Source organism: Danio rerio, chromosome 1 (genome assembly GCF_049306965.1).
Source record: "Danio rerio strain Tuebingen ecotype United States chromosome 1, GRCz12tu, whole genome shotgun sequence".
In the NCBI taxonomy this organism is placed as follows: Eukaryota; Metazoa; Chordata; class Actinopteri; order Cypriniformes; family Danionidae; genus Danio; species Danio rerio.
The window spans coordinates 24,872,501-24,896,013 of record NC_133176.1 but is presented as its reverse complement, the minus strand read 5'-3'; the positions used below and the strand labels follow the sequence as shown (position 1 = coordinate 24,896,013).

The 23,513-nt window shown below is 34.7% G+C and overlaps 1 protein-coding gene and 1 long non-coding RNA gene across 5 annotated transcripts in view; one reads left to right on the top strand and one right to left on the bottom strand.

Annotated features, from left to right (window-relative positions):
* The first annotated feature begins 1,842 nt into the window (after positions 1 to 1,842).
* smim14 (small integral membrane protein 14) lies at positions 1,843 to 12,208 on the top strand. Of its 2 annotated transcripts, none has more exons than XM_073927512.1 (5): positions 1,843 to 1,977; positions 5,173 to 5,260; positions 8,015 to 8,063; positions 8,160 to 8,308; positions 10,748 to 12,208. In XM_073927512.1, exons 2-5 carry the CDS (start codon positions 5,186 to 5,188, stop codon positions 10,784 to 10,786), a joined length of 312 nt encoding a protein of 103 aa, XP_073783613.1. In that variant the 5' UTR covers positions 1,843 to 1,977; positions 5,173 to 5,185; the 3' UTR covers positions 10,787 to 12,208.
* Positions 12,209 to 14,280: 2,072 nt separating this feature from the next.
* LOC141385572 (uncharacterized) overlaps positions 14,281 to 23,513 on the bottom strand; it is a 12,357-nt gene continuing 3,124 nt past the window's right edge. Inside the window, exons 2-3 of one of the 3 annotated variants that reach the window (XR_012406199.1) lie at positions 15,045 to 15,100; positions 14,281 to 14,667 (exon numbers count right to left, since the gene is read on the bottom strand). This is a non-coding gene — a long non-coding RNA (uncharacterized lncRNA). Of the gene's footprint in view, positions 14,668 to 15,044; positions 15,144 to 21,103; positions 21,152 to 23,513 lie in introns of those variants that run through there. The other 2 variants (XR_012406200.1, XR_012406198.1) reach the window with 2 other exon arrangements.

The following is a 23,513-nucleotide window of genomic DNA, read 5'->3' as shown; positions in this document are numbered from 1 at the left end:
CAGATTTGAGAAAACTTTAGCCTCATTTAGGTCCGTCAAACAATACATTTATACAAATAGATTTGTACGGCTGAATGCATCAGAAATAAACTTAAGTCCTTTAAAATAAAACTCATCTTGGTAATAAAAATAAAAAAACACAGGAGTCCCATTTTAAATTTCCATTATTATTTATTAACTAATAGTGGGCATTTTTGTCCCTGATTCATTCTTACTGAATTATTATGCAGTATCACTCAATAGCACTCTTAATTTTTGATGCCAGACTTCTCCAAAATATTGTTTTTGCACAATGCACACTAAACGTGGCTTAATGTCAATTTCCTTTTCTAACAATAAAATATTGTGTCAGCATCAATTGTTGGTTTAATGTGTTAGTAAGACATAAAAGTAGCTACTTTATTTCTACAGTGGAAATAAAAAAATAAATATGAATAATGCTGGTAACAAAGCAGTTGACACAGGCATTTGACAAATTATTTTTTTCCATGCAAGTGGACAAAAATATCTACTGAAATATCTTGACTTGAGAATGAAAACATTTTAACAACTGTGCACAACAACTGTTTTTTATTTATTCATTCATTAGTTTATTTTTTAGATTAGTTCCTTTATTAATCAAGGGTCAACACAGCGTAATGAACCGCCAACTTATCCAGCATGTTATATGCAGTTTATGCCCTTCCAGCTGCAACTCATCTCTGGGAAACATCCATACACACTCTTTCACATTCATGGACAATTTTGCTTACCCAATTCACCTGTACCGCATGTCTTTGAACTGCAGGGGAAACCGAGAAAACCCACGCAAACGCAGGGAGAACATGCAAACTCCACACAGAAATACCAACGAACCTAGCCAAGGCTCGAACCAGCAACGATATTTTTTTTTATTGGAAATACAAAATCCAAATACAACAAAATGGCATTCAACTTTACAAATTGTATCACACATGGAAGGCTCAACACAAAATAATAAAATACAAAAAAAATGTGAATTACAAAAAACATTCAAACTAAAATAAAATTGGGAGTGAAAAAACATAAAAAAAGAAATCATTGTATAACAGTTATCGGCTATGGTAAGTTATATGATACAAATATGCATTTTTAAGGCAATTTTTGTTTTTATTTTAGCCAGGGCATCCGAAAAGATTAAAAATTATATTTTGTAAAGACTTATAAAAGTTCTTTTATAAATACAATGAGTAGGTGTTTTGAAATATCTACATTTATGAATGAAATATTTGGCTTATACAATGATCATATTTATCAAATTGTGCAAAAAATCCTAGTAAATCCATATCTTGTAATATGAAAGTCAACAGCATTCACATTCTTTATTTTTTTCCAAAATGATTGAACTGCAAGGCATGGTGAATTTTTAAAATTAAATTAAAGTGTAAAAACCTATTAGGAGGGTATATATCATTTAATATTTTAAATTGTACTTCTTTTGCCTTGGGTAGACTGATATTGTATGGTAAGCCTTTTTTCGTCCTCACAGAATGATCTCAGAGTCTGCGACATTTCACGTCAGCGACGTGGCTCTCCATGTTAATTCCTCTACACGAACGAGTAAATATTACTATGCTAAAGGATGATCTCATGTATATTAATTACCAGGCGTTCTCTGCGGCCAGTCGGCCTTGTTGATTTGTTTAAATCTACAGAAGACTTATCTCTTTAATATTAATTACGTCTGCAATTGGACGCCCCACGAAGGATACAAATCAACGTCAGCGCAGGTGTTTACCATTCATGAACCAAGCCTTCGCCATAGTAACATTCCTAATTTTGCTTTGCCGATCCTATCAAAACACAGACGGAACATCAGCCGGAGGTGCAGCTCTTTGCCAAACGCCAGTGTACACAGGGATCATTTGCACTGGGTTTGGTCTGTCCAACCGGAGTCTCTCAAGGATCGATATAAACATATCAGAGCTGCTTAAAGCGAAGGCTTTTAAATCTCTTCGAGTGAGTTGTCCAAATCATTGGTAAGATATCTAAATACTGTTTGATTTGCATTGTAGTTTAACATATCATTCTTATATTTCATAATTGCCTTTTTTAACGTTGCCTTCGTTCAAATATTTTGTCTTGGTTAATGAATTTAAGTAAATTTTGCATCCTTGAGGATAGGATTGCAATTAATGCTTACTTATGATTTACAATAGCTTTTAAAAATGTGTTTTTTATTCTTTGTTTATTTTGTAAAAGTTACCTTAAATTATATTGATTGCGTGCTTTTAGAAGCAGTTAGTAACTTTTTAGTGTTTGTCGCTAGGTTGAGTGTAAAGTTTCTCGAAAGGAAGCAAGGTATCTACGACAAATTAACGTAGTAAAATAAGACATTTACAATTGCATCGAATCTATCTAGGTATCTATAAGATGTGTAGTATTACTTTTTTAAATAAGTAAGTAAACGCATCCTTTCCTGAAACTATTCGTTTTGTTTGTTTGTTTATAGTTTCGTAAGTGCTTTCACTTACTAAAACACGGAAATAAACGTCGAGTTTTATATATCTCTACTGGTAAGCACGTAACTCTACTTGAACAAATATTATCAAGTAATCATTACACCGGTACTTGAGTCTCATACTTCATCAAATCATTTCAGACGCGTAATGCTAATTTAATGACAGCGTGCGGTGCTGTAAACTTCAGAGCGCGCACCTCTTCTCATATTCGACAGCTAATCTCCTCATCACAGTATAAACCACATACAAACAGCACACATTTTAAAGCAAAATTAAATTTTACTGCAACCAGCTGTTATAAATGTTTTTTAAAACAAAAGTATAAATGATACTACGCAATTCTCGTCAATTCGGCCTATATGCAAAACTGAAATCGGAGAAGTTCAGGAAAACAAATTGCGCTTGGACATTTTTAGGTTAATACCGTACTCAATGTAACACATTTGTTTCAGAGACAATTTGCCATAATTTTATTATTATTTTTTTTTTTGCAAAACATAAAGCTTTTAGTCTAAATACATTTATGTTGGCCAAATATAGGCAGTCTATTATTAGTTGCTATGGTTCTTCAACATTTGATTGTGCATGAAGATTTAGAAGACCTTATTTACAACATGGCTATTTTGCACGTTGTCTGGAAAATGATGTGAGTCTGGAGCACCAGCACCTGTTGCATGATGATGTACATGTCAATGTAAAATTGTGACGTTGTTTGTTAACAGTGGAGGAGGAGGAGGATGTGTATGTTATACTCTTCATCCTGAATTATTTGAGTTTTTGGCCCATGCATCCATTTTGTATCAAGAAGCTTGCTCTCCAGGCAATTGTGAACACTGTTCACACCACTGTTTGCTCAGTATATGTCTTCTAAAATATTTAGTTTCTTGCAATAATAATTGGATTCAAAAACCCCAATATTCTGTCAAAGTCAATCGACCACAAATACAGATATCATTATAAGATGTTACTCTAGTAAAAGTATTAAATACTACTTTTTAATTTTACAAAAGTCAAAGTACATGCAGACTTGATGTTTAATATACTTGTATATTAAAATAAAAAGTACTTACTGACAGATTGTAATTTATTATAACTATTCATTCATTCATTCATTCATTCATTCATTCATTCATTCATTCATTTTCTTCTCAGCTTAGTCCTTTTATTAATTAGGGGTCACCACAGCGGAATGAACTGCCAACTCATCCAGCATATGTTTTATGCAGCAGATGCCCTTTCAGCCACAACCCAACACTTGGAAACATCCACACACAATTATTCACACACATGCACTACGGCCAATTTAACTTATTTAATTCATCTATAGCGCATCTGTCTTTTGCCTGGGGGGTGGGGTGGGGTTCCCACATGAACACAGGGAGAACATGCAAACTGCACACAGAAATGCCAACTGACTCAGCCGGGCCTCAAACCAGCAACCTTCTTGCTGTGAGGCGATTGTGCTACCCACTGCGCCACCGTGCTGCCCTATAATTTATTTTCATTTTATTTTATTTACAAATTACACTACACACTGATTGATTCTACAGACTATGAATACTCTTTCAATTGAACAATTGAGAATTTTAGTATATGATAAACTGTCCAAACACAAAATGTTTGCAAATGTGTGCTGGCATTACACTAGCAATAGTACACTAGCTTTATACCCATTATGCTAGTAAGGCTTGGTTTTAAAAACCTAAATCTACCCATTTCATAATGTAATACACAAATATGGATATGTCCAAATTCAGGAAATGCATACAATGGGCTTCACAGCTCAACCTTTTACAGTAAATGTACTTCACAAACATACAGTTGTGTCTTAAATGTGATGTTAAATGTTAAAGCTTAACATTCATCATTAATAACTTTGACAAACTCCTTGTAAATGTAACTAATCGTTTCCTGGAGACTCACTTTGACTGATTAATTTCAATCAGTACAATGTTAACTAGCTCTCACTGGATGAATTAAAACAGTTGTTGACTCATGAACAAGTGCGAGCTGTGATCCAATATAATGAAGTTTACAATGTAGCTTTAGGAGGAGCCTAGTCATACAGGTATGTCAATCATTATGACATGGGCATACAAGCAGCAGCCATCCCACCACTGCAGTCTGGATGGTCTCTGAACTTTGATCTTTCTGAGAAATTAGCTGAAATACAGACTCAACTGCGTTACCAGCAGCATCATTACTGCACACAACCGATGTACAGCTTTCACCATCAACAAACATTCAAGTCGCATTTCTTGATGCAGCAGCAGAATGTGTTCAGTTGCAGGGTTTTTTCTGAAGTTCACCTCAGCATGTGGCTTTATTAAACAACACAAAATGTGCCATCTGAGGCTCAAAGGTTGGAGCACATTCAGCTGTATTCCTGTCTTGCTCTACACAGACTCAGATTTCTCTGGATTTCCTCAGTGGTTTCACAAGTTCTTCAAAACTGTTTAATTTGGATATTCTGTGACCTTTTCCCTTTTAGTTTGCTTCAGTCCCAACTGTTTTGAAGTGTTGCAGTTGTTGAAATTGAAAGTTATTAATATTTCTAGAATACAATTAGTTTGTTCTTGATTTTAATGCTAAATCTTCTGGAATTCATATTGTATATTCCTCTTGTGAATCCACTATAATTCCCCACACCCATTCAGGTTTGAGCTAAATGTGTGTGTATTTGTTTAAAAAGGAGAGAGGAGAGGATGGCAGAGGGAGGTTTTGACCCTTGCGAGTGCATCTGCTCCCATGAACATGCCATGAGGAGACTGATCAACCTGGTGAGTTTCACATGAGTCGCTTTAATTCTCTTTTACAGATCATCATTTTAAATGACACCGCTGCTTCTGTTTTCTACATTAACAAAATAAATTAGAATAACAATTTTTAAAGTGCAAATACATGAATTTTATTATTGTCCAGATCTAAATGAATCAGATAAATGATAAAAGTTACTAATTTATAGATGTTTGTAAAAGAAACGTGAATAAGTGCAAATAATTTTTTTTCTCCTTGGTAATTAATTTTTCTGAAATAGTTTTCAGATATTTCATATTTTTGTTGTTGTGGTAAAGAATTCTGTATTTCAAGGTAATCTTTTGTGTGTGTGTATAGATGTACATAAAACAGACACTTCAAAATTTGTGTTCATGTTAGTTGTTTATTTGAACAAAAAAACTTAACCCTAACCCTTACCTGTTAGTTTTTCATCTTACCACCCATGATCTGCTGAGTTATTATCTACAGGAATGCATTGGGGTTTTAAGTTAAGCCGACTTTGCAATTAAGCTCAGTTACTGTTCTTAGTTTGAGGCGTATAATTAAAACCTTGCACAAAATATTGCACATGTTGTTCTTGTATAGCACTGTCAGTGAATGCTTAAAATGGAGAGGGAAAAGTAGAAAGTAACAATGGATAATGAAAGTTAATACATAATTGCCAAAATACAGTGCACTCTAGAGGTATCCATACACACTCATTCACTACGGACAATTTAGCCTACCCAATTCACCTGTACCGCATGTCTTTGGACTGTGGGGGAAACCGGAGCACCCGGAGGAAACCAACGCGAACACGGGGAGAACATGCAAACTCCACACAGAAACGTCAACTGACCCAGCCGAGGCTTGAACCAGCGCGACCTTCTTGCTGTGAGGCAACAGCACTACCCACTGCGCCACCGCTTTGCCAGCAAAAATAAAAATGTTGTTTAGCTAAATTTATTTAAAAAACAACTGACATTTGCGCACGTTTTCACTGACTTTTACAGTCTCAAGTGTTTTTTGAAAATGATGCTACAAGTTTAACACACCTAATTTTGTGTAGTTACTCCCATCTGTCTTTGCAGTGCCTCTAAATCTCCATCAGGTTGGATTGGAAGTGTTGGTCCATAGATTTCTTTAGATTTCTCCAGAGATGCTCAGTCAGGTGTTTATATGGGCTATGGGTTTAGTTGTCTCATAGCCTTTCCTTTGCCATTGTAGCTGTGTGCTTAGGGTTGTTCTCCATTTGAGAGATGAACGATCATCCCATTCTGGTGTTCAGAGTGCTCTAGAGCAGTGTTTCTCAACTGGTGGGTCACGACCCAAAAGTGGGTCGCGGGAACATTTTTCAGTGGGTCACGGAGTGTGTGGTCAAAAAAACAACACAAGTTTAATTTTTTACTTATATTGCTTATACCGGACTTTTATTTTGAAATTAGTGCGCATTAACCCTACCGTTTGTCATGTGAAATATCATTTAATTATAGCAAAAAATGTGTCGAAGCGCAAGTACGACCCCGAATATGTAAAGTATAGATTTACATATATTGATGACAAAAAAGACTTAAAGCCTCAGTGTCATATGTAGTGAGGTGCTCTTATCTGAGAGCATTAAACCTTCTAAATTAAAACGACATTCAGAAACCTGACATGTTTTATTAACAGTTTAGTTCATAGTAACTGAACATTTCCTTACCCTAACCACTGTTAACAGTATTTGTCATTTTTACTTTGTAATATTTCTATAATTTGATCTATTTTTTTAAATGACAGCAGTAAAATATTGTTTATTTGTAAGTCTCTGTGAATGTCTTGTGATTTTATCTGTCACTACTTGTGTATGTTAACAAATAAACACAAATTAGTTATAATTTCTAAAATTGTACTCTAGTTCCTAAAAATTTGGGTCACGGCTTGATGACCATGTAAAAATGTGGGTCCCATGGCCAAACCAGTTGAAAACCCCTGCTCTAGAGCAGGTTTTTGTCAAGGTTGTCTCCTGTACATCCTGTTACTGCATTCACCCTTTCCTTGATCGAGTCAAGCCTTTCAGTTCCTGCCACTTGAAAACACCCCCACCATAAATCTCTGTTTTATCAGACCACAGAATTGTGTTGTCTTGGTCAGAGTCCTTTAGGTATATTTTGGGAAACTGTAGATAGACTTTTCTTCTGTGCCTTTTACTGTGGAGTGCCTTTTGTCTGGTGACTCTGTGGAAGGGTCTTATTGATGGAGTGCTGCAAAGATGCAGATGCAGGTTCTCCTTTCTCCACAGAGAAATGCTGGAGCACATGCAACATAATAACATCAGGTTCTTTGTCACCTGCCTGGCTAAAGCGTCCCACTCTAGGAACTCTATCTGATCAGTATTAATGAGTGGGCCAAAAGTCTTATTTAAAAGTGTTAATTCTGTTTAATGAAAAAGATTCTTCAGGTACAAACAGATTGGAATGTCAAAATCATGAACAGATATTGAATACATTATGCCTGCTGAAGTTTTGTTTAAGTTTAGAAGATTGCCCAATAGAGGGCGCTAACAATCCTTGGTTCACTTGCTGCAACCAGATTCGCCATTACCATTTGACCTCTATTTTGGTTTGATTTTATAATCTAGTTTGTAGAGCAAACAATTGGAAGTCCAGTAGTTTATACACACACATTTCACTTCAGTTACATTTAATATCAATTTATAAACCTTTATACACACACAATGTATTGTCATTTATTGCTTGGCTTGTTTGATAAATATTGTGCTTTTATTTTTTCCTAAGCTGAGACAGTCCCAGTCCTACTGTACAGACACCGAGTGCCTTCAGGACAGTAAGTGTGTCAGCCCTCCAAAATCAATCAATAACAGTTAAAAGCAACCAATGCTAGGGAAAATAATGTGTTTCTGTTTTTTATGTGTGTTTGCAGTGCCAGGCCCCAACTCCTCAGTAGAAGGCGACATCACTATACCCATGATTATTATGGGATGGCTGGTTCTAGCTCTTGTACTGTTTCTTTTCCGCCCAGCCAGCATGAGGGGCCCTTCAGCCAACAACAAGCCAATCGGTCCACATGGTGTAAGTCAAATCAAACAGACTTCCTCTGTCAGAAATGAATTAAGGTGATCCAACTATGTCAGTTATCGTTTAAAATTGATCAACAATCGAACTCCATTTCATCCACAATTAGATGATAGTCAGTGCAAGTGCTGCAGTGCATATGGCCATGATATTAGTACACAGATTTTTTTTTTTTTTTACCTTTTTCTCTTTACCCCACTGCCTTTATGTGGCTAAGATTCACACAACAATAATCAGAATTGTTGGCTCATACTGACATTATACAGGGTTCGTATGGGTACTGGAGGTTAAACCCGATTTTTAACTGTAGTTGAGATGCTTTAGTAATTTTATCTTATTAAACAGGTAATTATAATAAACTATTTAAAAAAAAAATCTCTTTGCTTTTTGCATTATATGAAACACAAGTGCCTGTAGAGTGCCTGTAGTCAGATCCACCTGTCTTTTTATTTGTCTGCACCCTTTGAAATAAGTAATTAAGCTATTTTAAGATGCATGTAAATTATATTTACAAAATTAAATGATTAAATGTTGAGCTTAGAGCAATCATGCGATCAAAAATGTTCTTAAAACATTAAACTATATAATAATATAATGATTAGCATTTGATATAATGAAGTATGTATATCTGCATTGCCACACTTGTAAAGTGCTAGACGAAATAAAAAATGCACCTGGAAAGTGCTTAATGTGTTTTTGGCTGGGTGTGATTATAGAATTGAATTGTGATTATAGAATTATAATTGTAGATTTGAAGGCTGCATATGCATGATGTATTGCCAGTCCCCTTTTTCTGCACATCTCAAACATGCTCTGTTAGATTTTTGTTTGACTGTAGAGACCATTTTAGTTTGCTGAATTAAATTTAAGCAGTTATCCTGCTGGACATTGCTGTAATATGATGTGTACCCTGTGGTCAAATAGAAATAGAAACACAACTGTTTGAACTGTTGAAGCAAGGCAAGAGTACTTGTGTAGTTTTTGTAAAGTTAACCTAACCCAAATATCGGAATATCACAGCAGAACTCCAACTCGTCAGTCCTGACAACCTCTTGTATTAGAGCTATTGTAGTTCTTCTGCTGTAGCTTTTCTACTGTAAATCAAGATTTGATGTGCTTTGCACAAAGAGATGCTCTTCTGCAGACCTTAATCGCAACAACTGGACAGTCCAATTCATTTCTATAAGATTGATCCATTCTCACCAGGCATTTTACCCACAGAACCACTACTCGCAGAATATGAACTATTTTTAGGCCCTTTTTTAAATGACCATTTTCCCCATTTGTGACTGGATCACAAAACAAGTCTGAATTGTCAATTTGTTTTGAGAATTTTGAGATTTGTACATGGCATGAAAGCTGAATAAATAAGTTTTCTATTTTTGTATACTTGTAGGATAGCAAGGCTAATGTTTGGCAGATACACAACTATTTGAAAATCTGCAATCTGGGTTAAAAAAAACTAAATACTTTGAAAATCACTTTTTTTAAATTGTCTTGTTTACATTAGGAATTTAACAACAGAACATTATTTTTACTGGACATATACATGTAAATGAATAGATAAATAAAATATAACTGCAAAAATATATTGTATGGCAGATGAACAGGTGTACAATAAATTTGCCAGTGAGCGTAAAGCCACAATTACTCTTCATTTATTACCCCATAGACTTCCATTGATATGCACATGAATGCGACAGACCAGAAACGAAAGCGTGTGTGACAAGTTTTGCAGTTTGTTGCATTGCAAAGTTTACATTTGATGAACTCTGACCTGCAAAATCGCATCATGTGACATTGTGAAACCAATTGAAGATCAAAACATGACCTCTCTGTACAGAAATGTAAAGTATGGACCTATCGCTAACTTTTTAAAATCTTTAATCCCGCCCCTTTTCATTGCGCCATATGACAGAATTTCGCATGCTCAAAGTCTAGTGTGACCATGGCATAATGCTGTATCTGAAAATGCCCTTCATTTAATATTCCCTACATTAGCCTACTAATATAGACCACTTGAAGCGGTTAATTGAGTGAATTTGAGTTCCTCGGGAGGATCAGATTTTCCACTTTCCACTTTACTTATTATAATTATTAAACATTTTATTTTGAAACTTGCACGTATAGGTTTGATTTAGATGTCATCTTGTGGTCAGACGTGTAAATTAATTTGGCGCAGTGAACTCCCAGTGCATTATAGATGTTGAGTGTACACATTATTCCTGTGCATTGTGGGATGGATTTGGTGCTCTTTAAGACATCCACCATGATTTCGGACAATACTACAAATGGCTGCTCCTTTTTAGCAGCCATTTATGTCATTGGGGGGTGATTTTTATAGATATAGTCCAATTCTTTTAACCATCTGTAATTTGCTTCTTTAAATTTCTGATTAATGCTGTAAGTTTACCTACATTTTTTTCCTTCATTTAGAATCGTGGCAGAGAGCCGCCAGCACCTCCAGTGGACTAGCGGTTTCCTAACAGAAGGAGATTTGATCGTTTAATCCAGCTTTCATCTGATCAGCTCCTTTGACCAGCCTAACTTTCCTTACCTGTCAGTTTTTCAGATTCTTTCATCCAATAACGGGAGGCTGATCTCTGTAGATGCTTGAACAGCACGGTGTTTCATATGTGTGAAGATTTCAGGGTTTATAAATCTGTCTTCAGCTTCTTACTTCATCTTATATTTTTATTATTCAGCATCATTATGTATTTAGTAAGTTGTTACAATGATATAAAGGCCTATATAATGACACTAAACAAATCTGGAAAATGGAGGATAATTTTGCGTAGACTAAAAGAAGCGATTGTTTCTTGTCTAATATGATGGCTTATACATTCCAAAGCTATTAAGATTTCACAGACGTGATGTCATCGTCTGCGTAAGAGCATCAGCCTTGACTCTGCATTGGGTAATTCTAAACATGGGTGTACTTGAAATGACTCACACATTTTGGTTGACCAGACCACCTTTCTCTGCGCAGACGGAAATAATGAAATGGGTGTATTCCAGTATTTTCTTGACTCTCCTCCATGTAGTCATGACTCTGTGAATGTTGTCATCATCTGGGATCTGTTGACCACAGAGAGACGGCTGATTTAAAGCAGACCTCTCCACCCTGAAGACTCCGAAAGCATATTTAACCCTTAAAATCACTACAGAATAACTAGTGCAACTGCTAGTACACAGTCAAATGGCATTCTGAATAGTTTTCACCCAGTTGCTCAGGTATCGCTATGTAGCTATACTTAATCGAACAGTTATCAAATGGTATTGGGATTCTACTAAATTTACAGAAATCCTTAAAGGGGCAGTTCAGCCGAAACTGTCATCATTTCCTTATCCTTGACTTGTTCCTAGTTGTAGGAATAACAAAAACTATGGAAGTCATGGTTATTGTTTTCTAGTATTTTTCAAAATATATTTTGCATTCAGCAGAATGAATTTGGTTTGGAACAAGTCGTCAAGTGTGAATAAATGATAACAGCTAAACATTTTTATTTTTTTTTGGCTGAAGTGTCCCTTTACTGCTTAAGAGTGAGATTCCTTTTTCAGATTTGCCTAAAGACAAATTGAAATGTAGCACTTTAGCTGTGGTACCTTTAAACAGAGAGCAAAGGTCCAGAAAAACACCAAAGAAACAATGTAAATATGTTTCAAGTGTGGTGTAACTGCTCTTCATTTCTTTAAGAATGTTACAATATCTTGGTTGCAAAAAGTCAGTTAATTGGTCAGACTAATGATTCCTGGAAAGGTCAGTTGAGGTGGTGGTGAGGATTTCAGGGCATATACAATGAATTCTGTCTACACTGTTTAAATGAAACTGCTCTATGTGAAAGGGCTAATCTATGCACTTTTGGTTACTTCAAATAAATAATAGGAATAACAGCATCACGTTGTGGCTTTTTTTTTTTTTTTTGTTTAACATGGGAATGTGAAGTGGTGGTGGGTAGTCTCCTTGGTTGTTTATTTGTGGTTGTTTGTTTATTTGTTTATTTGCATTTCTCAAACAAATTGGTTCAAACCAATATATTATTCCATTACACATCTAAATACTGTAGTATAACAGTTTGTTTAATAGAAGAAAAATCTCATTTTCATTCATTTATTCATTTTCTTTTCGACTTAGTTCCTTTTATAAATCGGGTCGCCACAGCAGAATGAACCGCATACTTATCCAGCATATGTTTCACACAGCGGATACCCTTCCAGCTGCAACCCATCTCTGGGAAACATCCATACACACTGATTCATTCACATACACTATGGACATTTTAGCCTACCTAATTCGCCTGAACCGCATGTCTTTGGACTGTGGGGGAAACCGGAGCACCCGGAGGAAACCCACACGAACACGGGGAGAACATGCAAACTCCACACAGAAATGCCAACTGACCCAGCCAAGGTTCGAACCAGCGACCTTCTTGCTTTGAGGCGACAGCACTACCTACTGAGCCACCACGTCACCATCATCTTATTTTTTAGGTTTGAAGTCTGCTAGTATGTATATCGCTGTACTATTTTTGTAATCCAAACCATAAGAATAACAAAAGTCTATTTTTCAGTTTCTGAATATAAATATTCAGATGGATATGAAATCCTAATTGGATAATGTTTCAGAAAAAGTAAACTATATATGGGACATTCTTCAACTACGGGCACTTTTAGCCTTGTGAAGTTGAGTAAAAAAACTTGTTTAAAATGAACGTAACAGCCTCATAAGTTTAAACTGTTTGTCTAGTTTTAAGATCTGTAAGAGCACAAACTTAGATAAGAAGAGAAACATTTTTTATATCATGAACTGAACAAATATCAGTTCCATCACATCTCAATATACAGCTTATTTCAAAAAGAAATAGATTATGACAGCCAAACAATGTCTAAGATCATTTTTGTACCTAGTTTAACCAATCTTTCCACAATATATATAATTATACATTTGTCGATGAAATACATCAGCTGTATGCTGAATTGTACACCTGTCACATGCTAAAAATTAATATTAATTTGTTTAAGAGTTTATTAAAAAATAAATAAACTGAATTTGTATATTAAATAGAGCATGAGCTTATACATTGTGAATACACTTTTAATGTGTAATGAGAACCTATTAAATATTTTTTAAAAATGTGTGTGGTGATGGAAATGACAGTGGTGGAAATGACATTTTAACAGTTTATTGTGAAAAAATGAAAAATAGCTTCACCGATTAGCTTTGAATTGATACTAGCCTTTCTTGTATACAAAACACTCTTATTTACCTTAATTTTGTTTGGTTTATAAAAACATCTTTGAAGGTGCAACATGTTTGGAAATTAAGTAGAATAAATGTATTTCTTTATCATTTACCTTGATTTTTCTTCAAGTGTTGTTGATAAAAAAAATTCATTCCCTCTATCTTGAACACATTACAGTGTTGTGGTGGAAATGTCACTAATACTGTGTGACAGCTATATTTTGTATAAAACATAATATTGATAATAGTCTCACATTAATAACCGTAAAATATTTAAATAATTTCACTAGTGCTTAATTAAGATACATTAATAGATAACATAAATAATATTTTAAAACGTTATTTTCATTTGATTGGGTTGCCCTGGTCCTAACCTTTGACAACCTCCCGTTGCACAATGCACAGGCCTCTTACGATTCTTTTGGCTTCATTGAACATGGACCTTCAGCATGCACTGGGGCAGTTTGCTGCCGAGTGTGACAAGGCTGGGATGAGAATCAGCATCTCCATGTCCGAGGGCATGGTGCTCCACTGGAAAAAGGTGGTTTGCCAACTCCAGGTTGGAGGAAAGTGTTTACCCCAGGTGGAGGAGTTCCAGTATCTTGGGGTTTTGTTTACGAGTGAGGGAAAGATGGAACGTGAGATTGACAGGCGGATTGGTGCAGCGGCAGCAGTAATGCGGTCAATGTACCGGTCCATTATGGTAAAGAAGGTGCTGAGACAAAAGGCAAGGCTCTGAATTTACTGGTCAATCTGCGTTCCTACTCTCACCTATATGGTCATAAGTTTTGGGTTATGACAGAAAGCAAAACATCTCAGATACAAGCAGCCAAAATTAGTTTCCTTCGCGGGGTGTCAGAGGAGCTTTGGTGGAGCTCGGAGTAGAGCCGCTGCTCCTTCACATCGAGAGAAGTCAGCTGAGGTGGCTTGGGCATCTGTTTCGGATGCCTCCTGGATGCCTAACTAGGAAGGTGTTCAAGGCATGTCCCACCTGGAGGAGGCCTCGGGAAAGACTCACGACACGCTGGAGGGAATATGTCTTTCGGCTGGCCTTGACATCCTCCCAGAGGAGCTGGAGGAAGTGTCCTAAGACTGCTGCCACCGCAACCCGGCCCTGGATAAGTGGATGAAAACGACTCATATTTCATTTAGAATTTATAAAGTCATTTGTAAGTAATTTGCATTGCTAAGCACTTCATTTAGACTACTTTAAATGTTTTCTCAGTAGGTTGTTTAGAGATTTCCTTTTGAACACCGTAGATTCTAGATTTTCAAATAGTTGAATCTCGAACAAAAAACATCCTATCCTAACAAATACTACATCAGTAGAAATGTTATTATTCTGCTTTCAGATGCTGTACAAGCTGACATGTATGAATCTTAGTATTAAAAAAGTACTTTTAGACTGGATTTGTGGTCACATTTGTTTCTTATTATATTTTCTTATGGTGACTGCTATCAAGAGTAAATTCTGCGTCAGAGACAACTAACGTTTTCCTTTGAAATGACGTCACTGAGACCTCCCAGTCCAGCTGCTGCTGAAACGGCTGAGTTGTTATGGAAGGCCGTTGGGGCCAAAACGTCTGCAACAAACGTGTTAACGCGTAATTGCGTGTTAACACGTAATTTACGCGTTAACACGTAATTTACGCGTTAACACGTTGGTACGTGTTAACACGTCATTTACGTGTTAACACGCAATTTACGTGTTAACACGTCTTTTTTTAAGCTAGTCTCATTTTAAAGTGATATCATTTACTAATTTCTCCAATTAACCAACTTATTATATGTATAATGTAATTTCACTTAAATCACAATAAATGTTTTGCAGTCAATGATATGTAGCAGATATTTAGTATTATGAAAGGCCAGACATCTTCAGTTATGTTATGTTTGATGGCATAATAATGTATAATAATAATGTTTGTTATTCAGCTGCTGAGATTTCTTTGAAATATGTGTCCAGAGATATCAGAATGAGATTTATTTGACAAGTGTCTGCAAACACACAAGGTGTTTTTTTTTTTTTTGCCAGAAGCACATATAGAAGCACATATACATACAGTATATACATACAAATCAACACAAGAACACAGAATGACATAAGTGGATAAAGTAAATAATAAAACATTTTGGATACAAAATCATATACAGTAAGGGTTGTGTATATGTATGACTAAAACAGGAAGCAACTAATCTAATAATAAAGATGTATAGAGAAAGATATGTAGAGATCTGGAGGTTGGGCAGGTGCACTAATCCTCTCCGCTGTCCTGATAGTCCACTGCAGTCTTCTTATGTCTGATTTGGTGATTTCTAGATGGCACTTAGAGGTTTTTTTTATCTGATCTTTTTATACATTTATTGTTTGCAAAACTTTACACTATATACTTTTGGTCTCTGTACTGGAAACTCCAAATCACCAAGACAAAACATTCTTGTGTGCAAACAATTGACAATAAATAATTGACAAGTTTTGATAAAACTGTAATTAAGCTCCTTTCTGCCTGTTGAGAAAAGCCCAAGTTATGATATACTAAATTAAAATTACAAGACAAAAAGTCGAAATAATGATTTATTAATTCAAAATATGACTACATAAATCTGTAGCAATGACATAACGACAATAGATGGCGACAACTCACTATTTAAATGTGTAACTTAATTCTCTAAAGATGATTAATCTAATAAAACTTGTTTTTTTTATTAATTTTTTATATTTCAGTTATTGAATCTTTAACTGAATGTCATTTTTTTCATGCATGCAGTTTTCATAAACAAGCTAATGAAAGAATTTAATCTCAAATTAATGGTCCATGGTAATTTGACAAGTAACTTTGCAATGTAGTGGGTAACACATGCAGTTTAAGTCAATTCAAAATGAAGTGAATTTAAAGTAATATTTCCCACATTATCTTTAACTAACCAAGGACAATTTCACAGTATTATTATGCCACAGTATCAATAAAACAAATTCTTCTGGAGTCATAAGTCTTATTTCTTATAGTTATATTATAAATATTAAGGCGCTGCAAGCAATTTTTCATCTTGACAGGCTGGCAAAATTCGGCATGTACACTCTCTCTCAAAAACAAAAACAAAAAAAATTGTGGTCAGGCATGCACAGAGCATCTTCTTTCTCACAATGAGTTCTATCATTCATCCAACCAAGTTCATTCTTCCGAAGTGATCTGGGAACAAGGTCAGCGCTGCAAATAGCCTGTAAAGCCTGCCCTGGCTCATTTAAAGTGATCAGCGCAATGAATGATAATGTCATTAAAAATTAAAACGGGCTTCTCTAGAACTGTAAATATTGCACATTATATAACAAATTGTGTTAAAGCATACAAGCATATAGCTGACTTGTGCACTTCATGCTATTTTCTTCTTGCTTATTTTGCAGATAACAGACCAACAAAAATACATTAAAATAAAGATACAAATTATATCAAATGAGTTTCAAAAAGATATATTTTCCAAGAAAGATATAAAAGTGTATATCCTTTTATAAAAGTGTATATTTATGGGCAGGAACAAAGTTTTTGTTCCTGCCCATAAATAGATTTTTGTTCTGTGGGAAATAGGGGTTTATTTAATGTTACACTATAATTGGGTTACAAGCCCGTCATTTGTTTGCTACATTTTTAATTTGTCATTATGTTAAAGATTTTCATAAGTATCTGATTTTTCCTTGTTCTAATGTGCTTTCATTTTCTCCTCACCTGCTGCAGGAGTTTTAAAATCGTAAACAATAATGAAATCTGGTTACAGCACACACAAACCTTAAACGTGCGCACACTCCAAGACCAGAAAACTGTGGCACAGCACACTACAAGATATTAATATTATGATAAGCCTGATGGAGCACATAACCTGATTGCAGAATAACTCTGCTTTATGATAGGCTAACTAACAAATATTTGACCAACTGCCAGAGCGAACAGCCTGCAGAATGAAAAAAATGCTGCTTGAAAAGAGCACAGTCCAAACAAATGTCTAATATTATGAATAACAAAAATAAAACACAAACTATTATTATTATTATTATTAATAATATTATTATTATTATTATTACGCATCAGAGAGAAGACAAAGGCAGATTAACAGAGAATGGATATTTAATGATACTTAAAACAATGTTGAGGTTGTTCAGAAAAGAAATAACCAATACCAACAAAAAGAAGACAAACAAACAGAACTTAACTTCGGGTTGTAACAAAAACAAGATGATGCCAGTCGAGGTAAACAGTACAGGATTCACAGGACAAGATAACAGACAGGATGACAAACTGGTGAGCAGGCAGGTAGGCATGCAGGCAGGCTACATCGTCAGGTAAATGCTGTCACACCGAAGAGAAATAAGTCTGGCTAATAACAAATAAATTAAACCATAAATGAGTGAGTGTTCCAGGCTTATGTAGTGTGAGCAGTGATGAGCAACAGGTGAAGGTGATTAGTGATTAGTCTGGTGATTGGGGCTGTTCAGGTGCAGTGAATGAATCTGACAGTCCAGAAGGATTCCTGACAATTATTATTATAAGCTAATATCATAATAATGGGATGTGCCGTGCTTTGACTGGCTATTTATTTCAAAAGAAAAATTGTTAGTTGTTGCACTGCATAGCTTATAGTGTGGAAAAATATAATTCACAATGCAACAAAACCCTGGTCTGCAGTTACAGTACTGTCTCTCCCTCTGAATTTTATTTTCTATACTTAAATTTTCTAAACCTTACATTTTAATGTTTAAGCATTTTATTTCATTGGCTACACATCTGGGTCATAGTAACCACACACACAGAATAAAGTGTGGCTAATGAAAAAAATGATAGTCTAAGCATATTATAAATTAGCTTGTTAATTTATTCATTTGTTTGAAACCAACACAATTCCCACCAGCTTTTCTTTTTAGGCTTTCAGGACGTTGTCACAGCCATGAACGGAATAACTGGCTTTATTAATAGCCTAATTGTTATAATTTGACCAACTGCCTATAGGCACAACCTCAAAATGGTTTCTGGCAGTTATAAAAAAATAAACGCATGCACTCAAGGTGTGCTGCAATTCTCTTTCATATATGAAATAAAAGTTTGTATGTTAGAGAGAAACAGAATTGCGGCTCATGGCGTGCTTTTACTTAATTTTATAAAAGCCAGTAAGAGATATGCAAACTGGGACATAATGACACCTATTTTAAGGTTTTGCTTCTAGTGGCAGGTAATCAAATATTACCATAATAATAATAATAATAATAATAATAATAATAATAATAATTATTATTATTATTATTATTATTATTAGCAGGTTGTTGTTATTCCGTTCATTGTTGTGACAAGTACCTGTAAGCCTAAAAAGAACAGCTGGGGAGAATCATGTCACTTTTAACAAATAAATAAATATATAAGCTAATTTATAATAAGCTTAAATTATAGTTTTTTACCCAAAGTGAATATATATATATATATATTTAGTATTATATTTATGTTTAGTATAGGGGATAAAATAGTGTAAGTATAAAAAAAATATTTAGTCCCATAGCCTAAACCGAAACGAGTAGGCTATAGGCTATAAGATTTTTATTTTCAGAGAGATAACTGCAGGGTCAGGGTTTTGCATTGTGAATTATATTTTTTAATACTATAGCTAACAATTTTGCTTTTAAACTACATAGCCAGTCAAAGCACAGTATAATAAGTAAAACTGGCCACAATTTAGTTTGGATGCGATACATTGAAAGGAAAATATACATTAAATACAAAGGCTGGTTATTTTACTGATGAGGCACACTACAGTGTAACCTTACATTTTACTCATTATTTTAATTTATGTTTTGTTAATTAATACTTAAATGTAAAAATGTTATTGAATCTACTTAGAAATATTTTTATTAACTTTAAAAAATGTCTGGTGCAAATTTTAATAGCTGTTAGTTGTGAAAGTTATTGATGTGCTCTGGCTCCTTTAAGAGAGGTGCACCGGAAAGTAGGAGAGAGAAAAAAAGGAAGTGGAGAAAAGTTTGACAGATGCAATGCTGTTGTAATGCTGATTGTGAATGTCATGTTGATGCTCCAGATTAAAGAAAAAGAAATGAATTTTTACCCTGGTAACCCTCGTTTATTTATGATACCCACGTTGAAGAGACTGGTGTGTAAACAGCCAGAAATAAGGGTTACAACAGATTTTCAGCAAAAATATTATAAGAAAACTTATTTGACAACCACAGATCCTATCAATCTCATAACAAATGCCCTAAATTACCTAGCCTAGTTGACAGCAAGCATCAAGTGTTTATTGAGACTGTGTCTGTCATCTGTCTTTATGAAGCATTAAACAGAAGCGCATACGGTGACCGCAGTGATGTTCAGCTGACGAGGCGCATTTATTTAGCCTGTAACCTACCCTATAGAATTTTTTTTTTTTTACATGTAATGTTCTTAAACTTTTGTTAAAATGTATATTTATAGTTTATATATAAAATATAAATATATAAAGGCCTGGATAAATTATGTATTTCATAAAAGGATTGTTTATGGACTAAGCAAACTGTAATTCTCCAAATAGAAAATGACTAAAGTTGAATTTTTCATTACCTGTGTTAGTCTGGGGTTTAATTTCTCACGAAGGTGAAAAACTCTGATGCATGCAATCTCAGCATTGTCAAAATGAAAATCAAGCAAAAAGAGAGAGAGAGACAGAGTGCATGCGCGAGACGACTCATATCTCCTTTGTGACGAATCTTCATTGACTGCAGATTCCAGCAGTAAGAGCAGACTGTGAAGGTTTAGTAGCACATTTTTATCCTAAAGTATTGCTGTGCACACAACATAATGAGTGACACATAGTTAAAAAAGAGGATAAACTGTTGGTGCGCGTCTCGCTGGCGCATCTTTGACCAAGACAGAACATGTTTGTTTGAGATGTTGTTTGAGATGTAAGCTTCAGCTTACATGTTTTTCATGTTTGTTAACCATTTATTAATATGATTTACCATTAACAAAGCATTTGTTGGTGTAATTAATAACCTTATTGTAGTGTACACTCAGCATTATCTAATGTTACATTTGTTCATTAATGGTTCTTGTAAGCACTAAGGTGTTAACTAATTTATTAATTAACACTGTAACAGACGTTAATAAGAGTTATCTTACATTTCTTCATGTTTAAGGATCACTTTATTTCTATTGTTTATGGGGGACTTTTATTTTGACAAGAAATCGTTTTTTCAGAGCTAAAAAGTTATGATGAGAGAACAGTATGGATAGCGGACATTTCATGACGGTTTAACAGAGCTCGTGTTAAAAAGGACGGTTTGTAAGTTTATTTCTCGCTGCCAAATATGTTGCTTCTTTAAAGGAAGTGGAGCAGATGACGTAGGCTCAACGTAGCCATTGTGTAACGAAACGATAGCTCGCATCACCACATTAATATTCACGAGAAGTATTACGAGCTGTTACGACAGACACAATCATCGTGACAACACAGCTACGTTTTACTTGAATTATTCATGATTCAGTGACCGAAGCACTACGCTGAGCTTACGGTGACCTTACCTCATCATCCAAGATCATGACGGGAGAGTAACGCACACGGAAGTGCGTTAAGAAATACAAACCGAAAGCAGCAAAATACAAAGCAACAGAGTTTTGCTGCTGTTTAATGTCGTTCATCATGGGTAACACTTTACAATAACAGCATGAATAATGATGTATTAATATGTAAACTAAACATTATTTTATTATTAACTAATGATGAGTTAATGCATGCCAATCATGAATTAACTTTAAGCATGAGTCACATGAGTTCATGTGTGAATAACGGCTACCTTAATTGTTAGTACATGTTTATGTCTAATTTAACCATCATGAACTCGTGATATGTTAATGTATAATTATATTGTGACTTTTCATGGAAGGGCACATCATCATTAATCCATTCTTAACTACTCATGAACTTCCCATGCACGTCCATCTAGTATTTTTACACTGAATAACAATAGTAAAGTGTTCTGGCAGCATCAACATGAACAGGAATTCATAAGTAGGTAATGATGAGTTAATGGTGATGTGCCCCTCCAAGTCATGACATAATTATACATTAACAACTCACAAGTTCACGTTAGTTACATTTAGCTTAAACTTAAATGTTAATTAGTAAATTAATTAACAGCATGTACTAACAAGTAATTAAGGTAGCTGTTATTCACACATGAACTCATGTGACTCATGTTGTAGTTTACGTTAGTTCATGATAATTGCATGCATTAACTTATCATAAAATCATTCATTCATTTTCTTGTCGGCTTACTCTCTTTATTATTCTGTGTTCGCTACAACAGAATGAACCGCCAACTTATCTAGCATATGTTCTACGCAGCAGATGCCCTTCCAGCTGCAATGCATCTCTGGGAAACATCCATTTACACTCATTCACGCTCATACACTACAAACAATTTAGCCTACCCAATTCAACTGAACCGCATGTGTTTGGACTGTGGGGGAAACCGGAGCACCCGGAGAAAACCCAAGCGAACGCGGGGAGAACATGCACACAGAACTCCACACAGAAATACCAACTGACCCAGCCGAGGCTCAAACCAACGACCTTCTTGCTGTGATTCAACAGCACTACTGCGCCACCACGTCGCCATCATGAATTTATAATAAAGTAATGTTTAGTTTACATATTAATACATCATTATCAATGTACTGTTATTGTAAAGTGTTACCAAATCAATTATATTATTAAAAAAATTATATAATTACAAATAAATATCAAGATATATCATTTAATTATATATATATATATATATATATATATAATCATTTTCAGATAATGATAACTCGTTATAAAGACATCATTTCATTAATTCTTTTTTTAAAAATAATGCAGTGACACATTTAGTTGGATCTTATATGAAAGCAATTGGCATGACTAGAACGCTAGTAAAAGGATTTTCACTCCAGTGTGGTGATACATTAAAGTATTTAGCGGCCTAAAAACACTAATAATACACATGGCCACATCTTATAGGACACATATATCACACAGAATAATGGAAATATATTTACTTTGTGCATGATTTATTCAAATTACTGTAAATATGATTTGCTATTAAGACATATGAAATGTGTAAATCTGTAAAGTATCTGAAATACAAGTTCATATTTGAATTATATATATTTTTTTAAATATTGAAAAAATGGCCAACACTGTGCTGCAGTGGGTAGTACTGTCGCCTCACAGCAGGAAGATTACTGGTTTGAGCCTCGGCTGGGTCAGTTGGTGTTTCTGTGTGAAGTTTGCATGTTCTCCCTGTCAGAGATGGGCAGTATTTTACATACAAAATTGTAATCTGTATTTCATTGGCTTTATGAAAATGGTTTTATATTTTGTATCAAAATACTTTAGTGTCTTGTATTTTGTATTTTTCAAATACTGTAAAATACTTTGAAAGTTTACATAATGACATAAAATGCAGCCTCTGATTGATGTTTTCTCAGTTGTTTGCCCAGACTTGAGATCAGAACAAAAAATGTGTTAAGAAGGTCATCAATGCTTGAAGTATTGATGGAAATTATGCTTATATAAAGAAAATAACAGACAAATGACAGGGGTATATTTGAGAGCAAGGCAACAATCATTGAAAATGGTATAATGCACAATACCATGAAAAAATATAATATAATGAAAAAAACAAACACCTAAAGACGGTGTACTGGAGTTCACCAATTGGGTAAACGAAGACTTTAAGTTAAAGAAGAACTGAAAAAATCTTGAGAAAATTAGTAAACTGCACAAATAATAGTAGTTCTGGATGGATTGCTGATGTAGATGGCAAGACAATAAGACACACCACATAAAAATAAGCCCTACAGTGGTGACACCTATACTTAAAGGGTTGTTTAAAAAGTCAGAATTGTGATCTGCAGGTGCACTTATATAGTTAATGAAGAGGAAAGA

Bases quoted from the DNA above. Each gene is read 5' to 3' on its own strand.
- smim14 (XM_073927512.1), top strand. From the start codon at position 5,186: ATGGCAGAGGGAGGTTTTGACCCTTGCGAGTGCATCTGCTCCCATGAA. The intron at 5,261-8,014 runs GTGAGTTTCACA...TTTTTTCCTAAG, and splicing joins TGAGGAGACTGATCAACCTG to CTGAGACAGTCCCAGTCCTA. The intron at 8,309-10,747 runs GTAAGTCAAATC...TCCTTCATTTAG, and splicing joins AGCCAATCGGTCCACATGGT to AATCGTGGCAGAGAGCCGCC.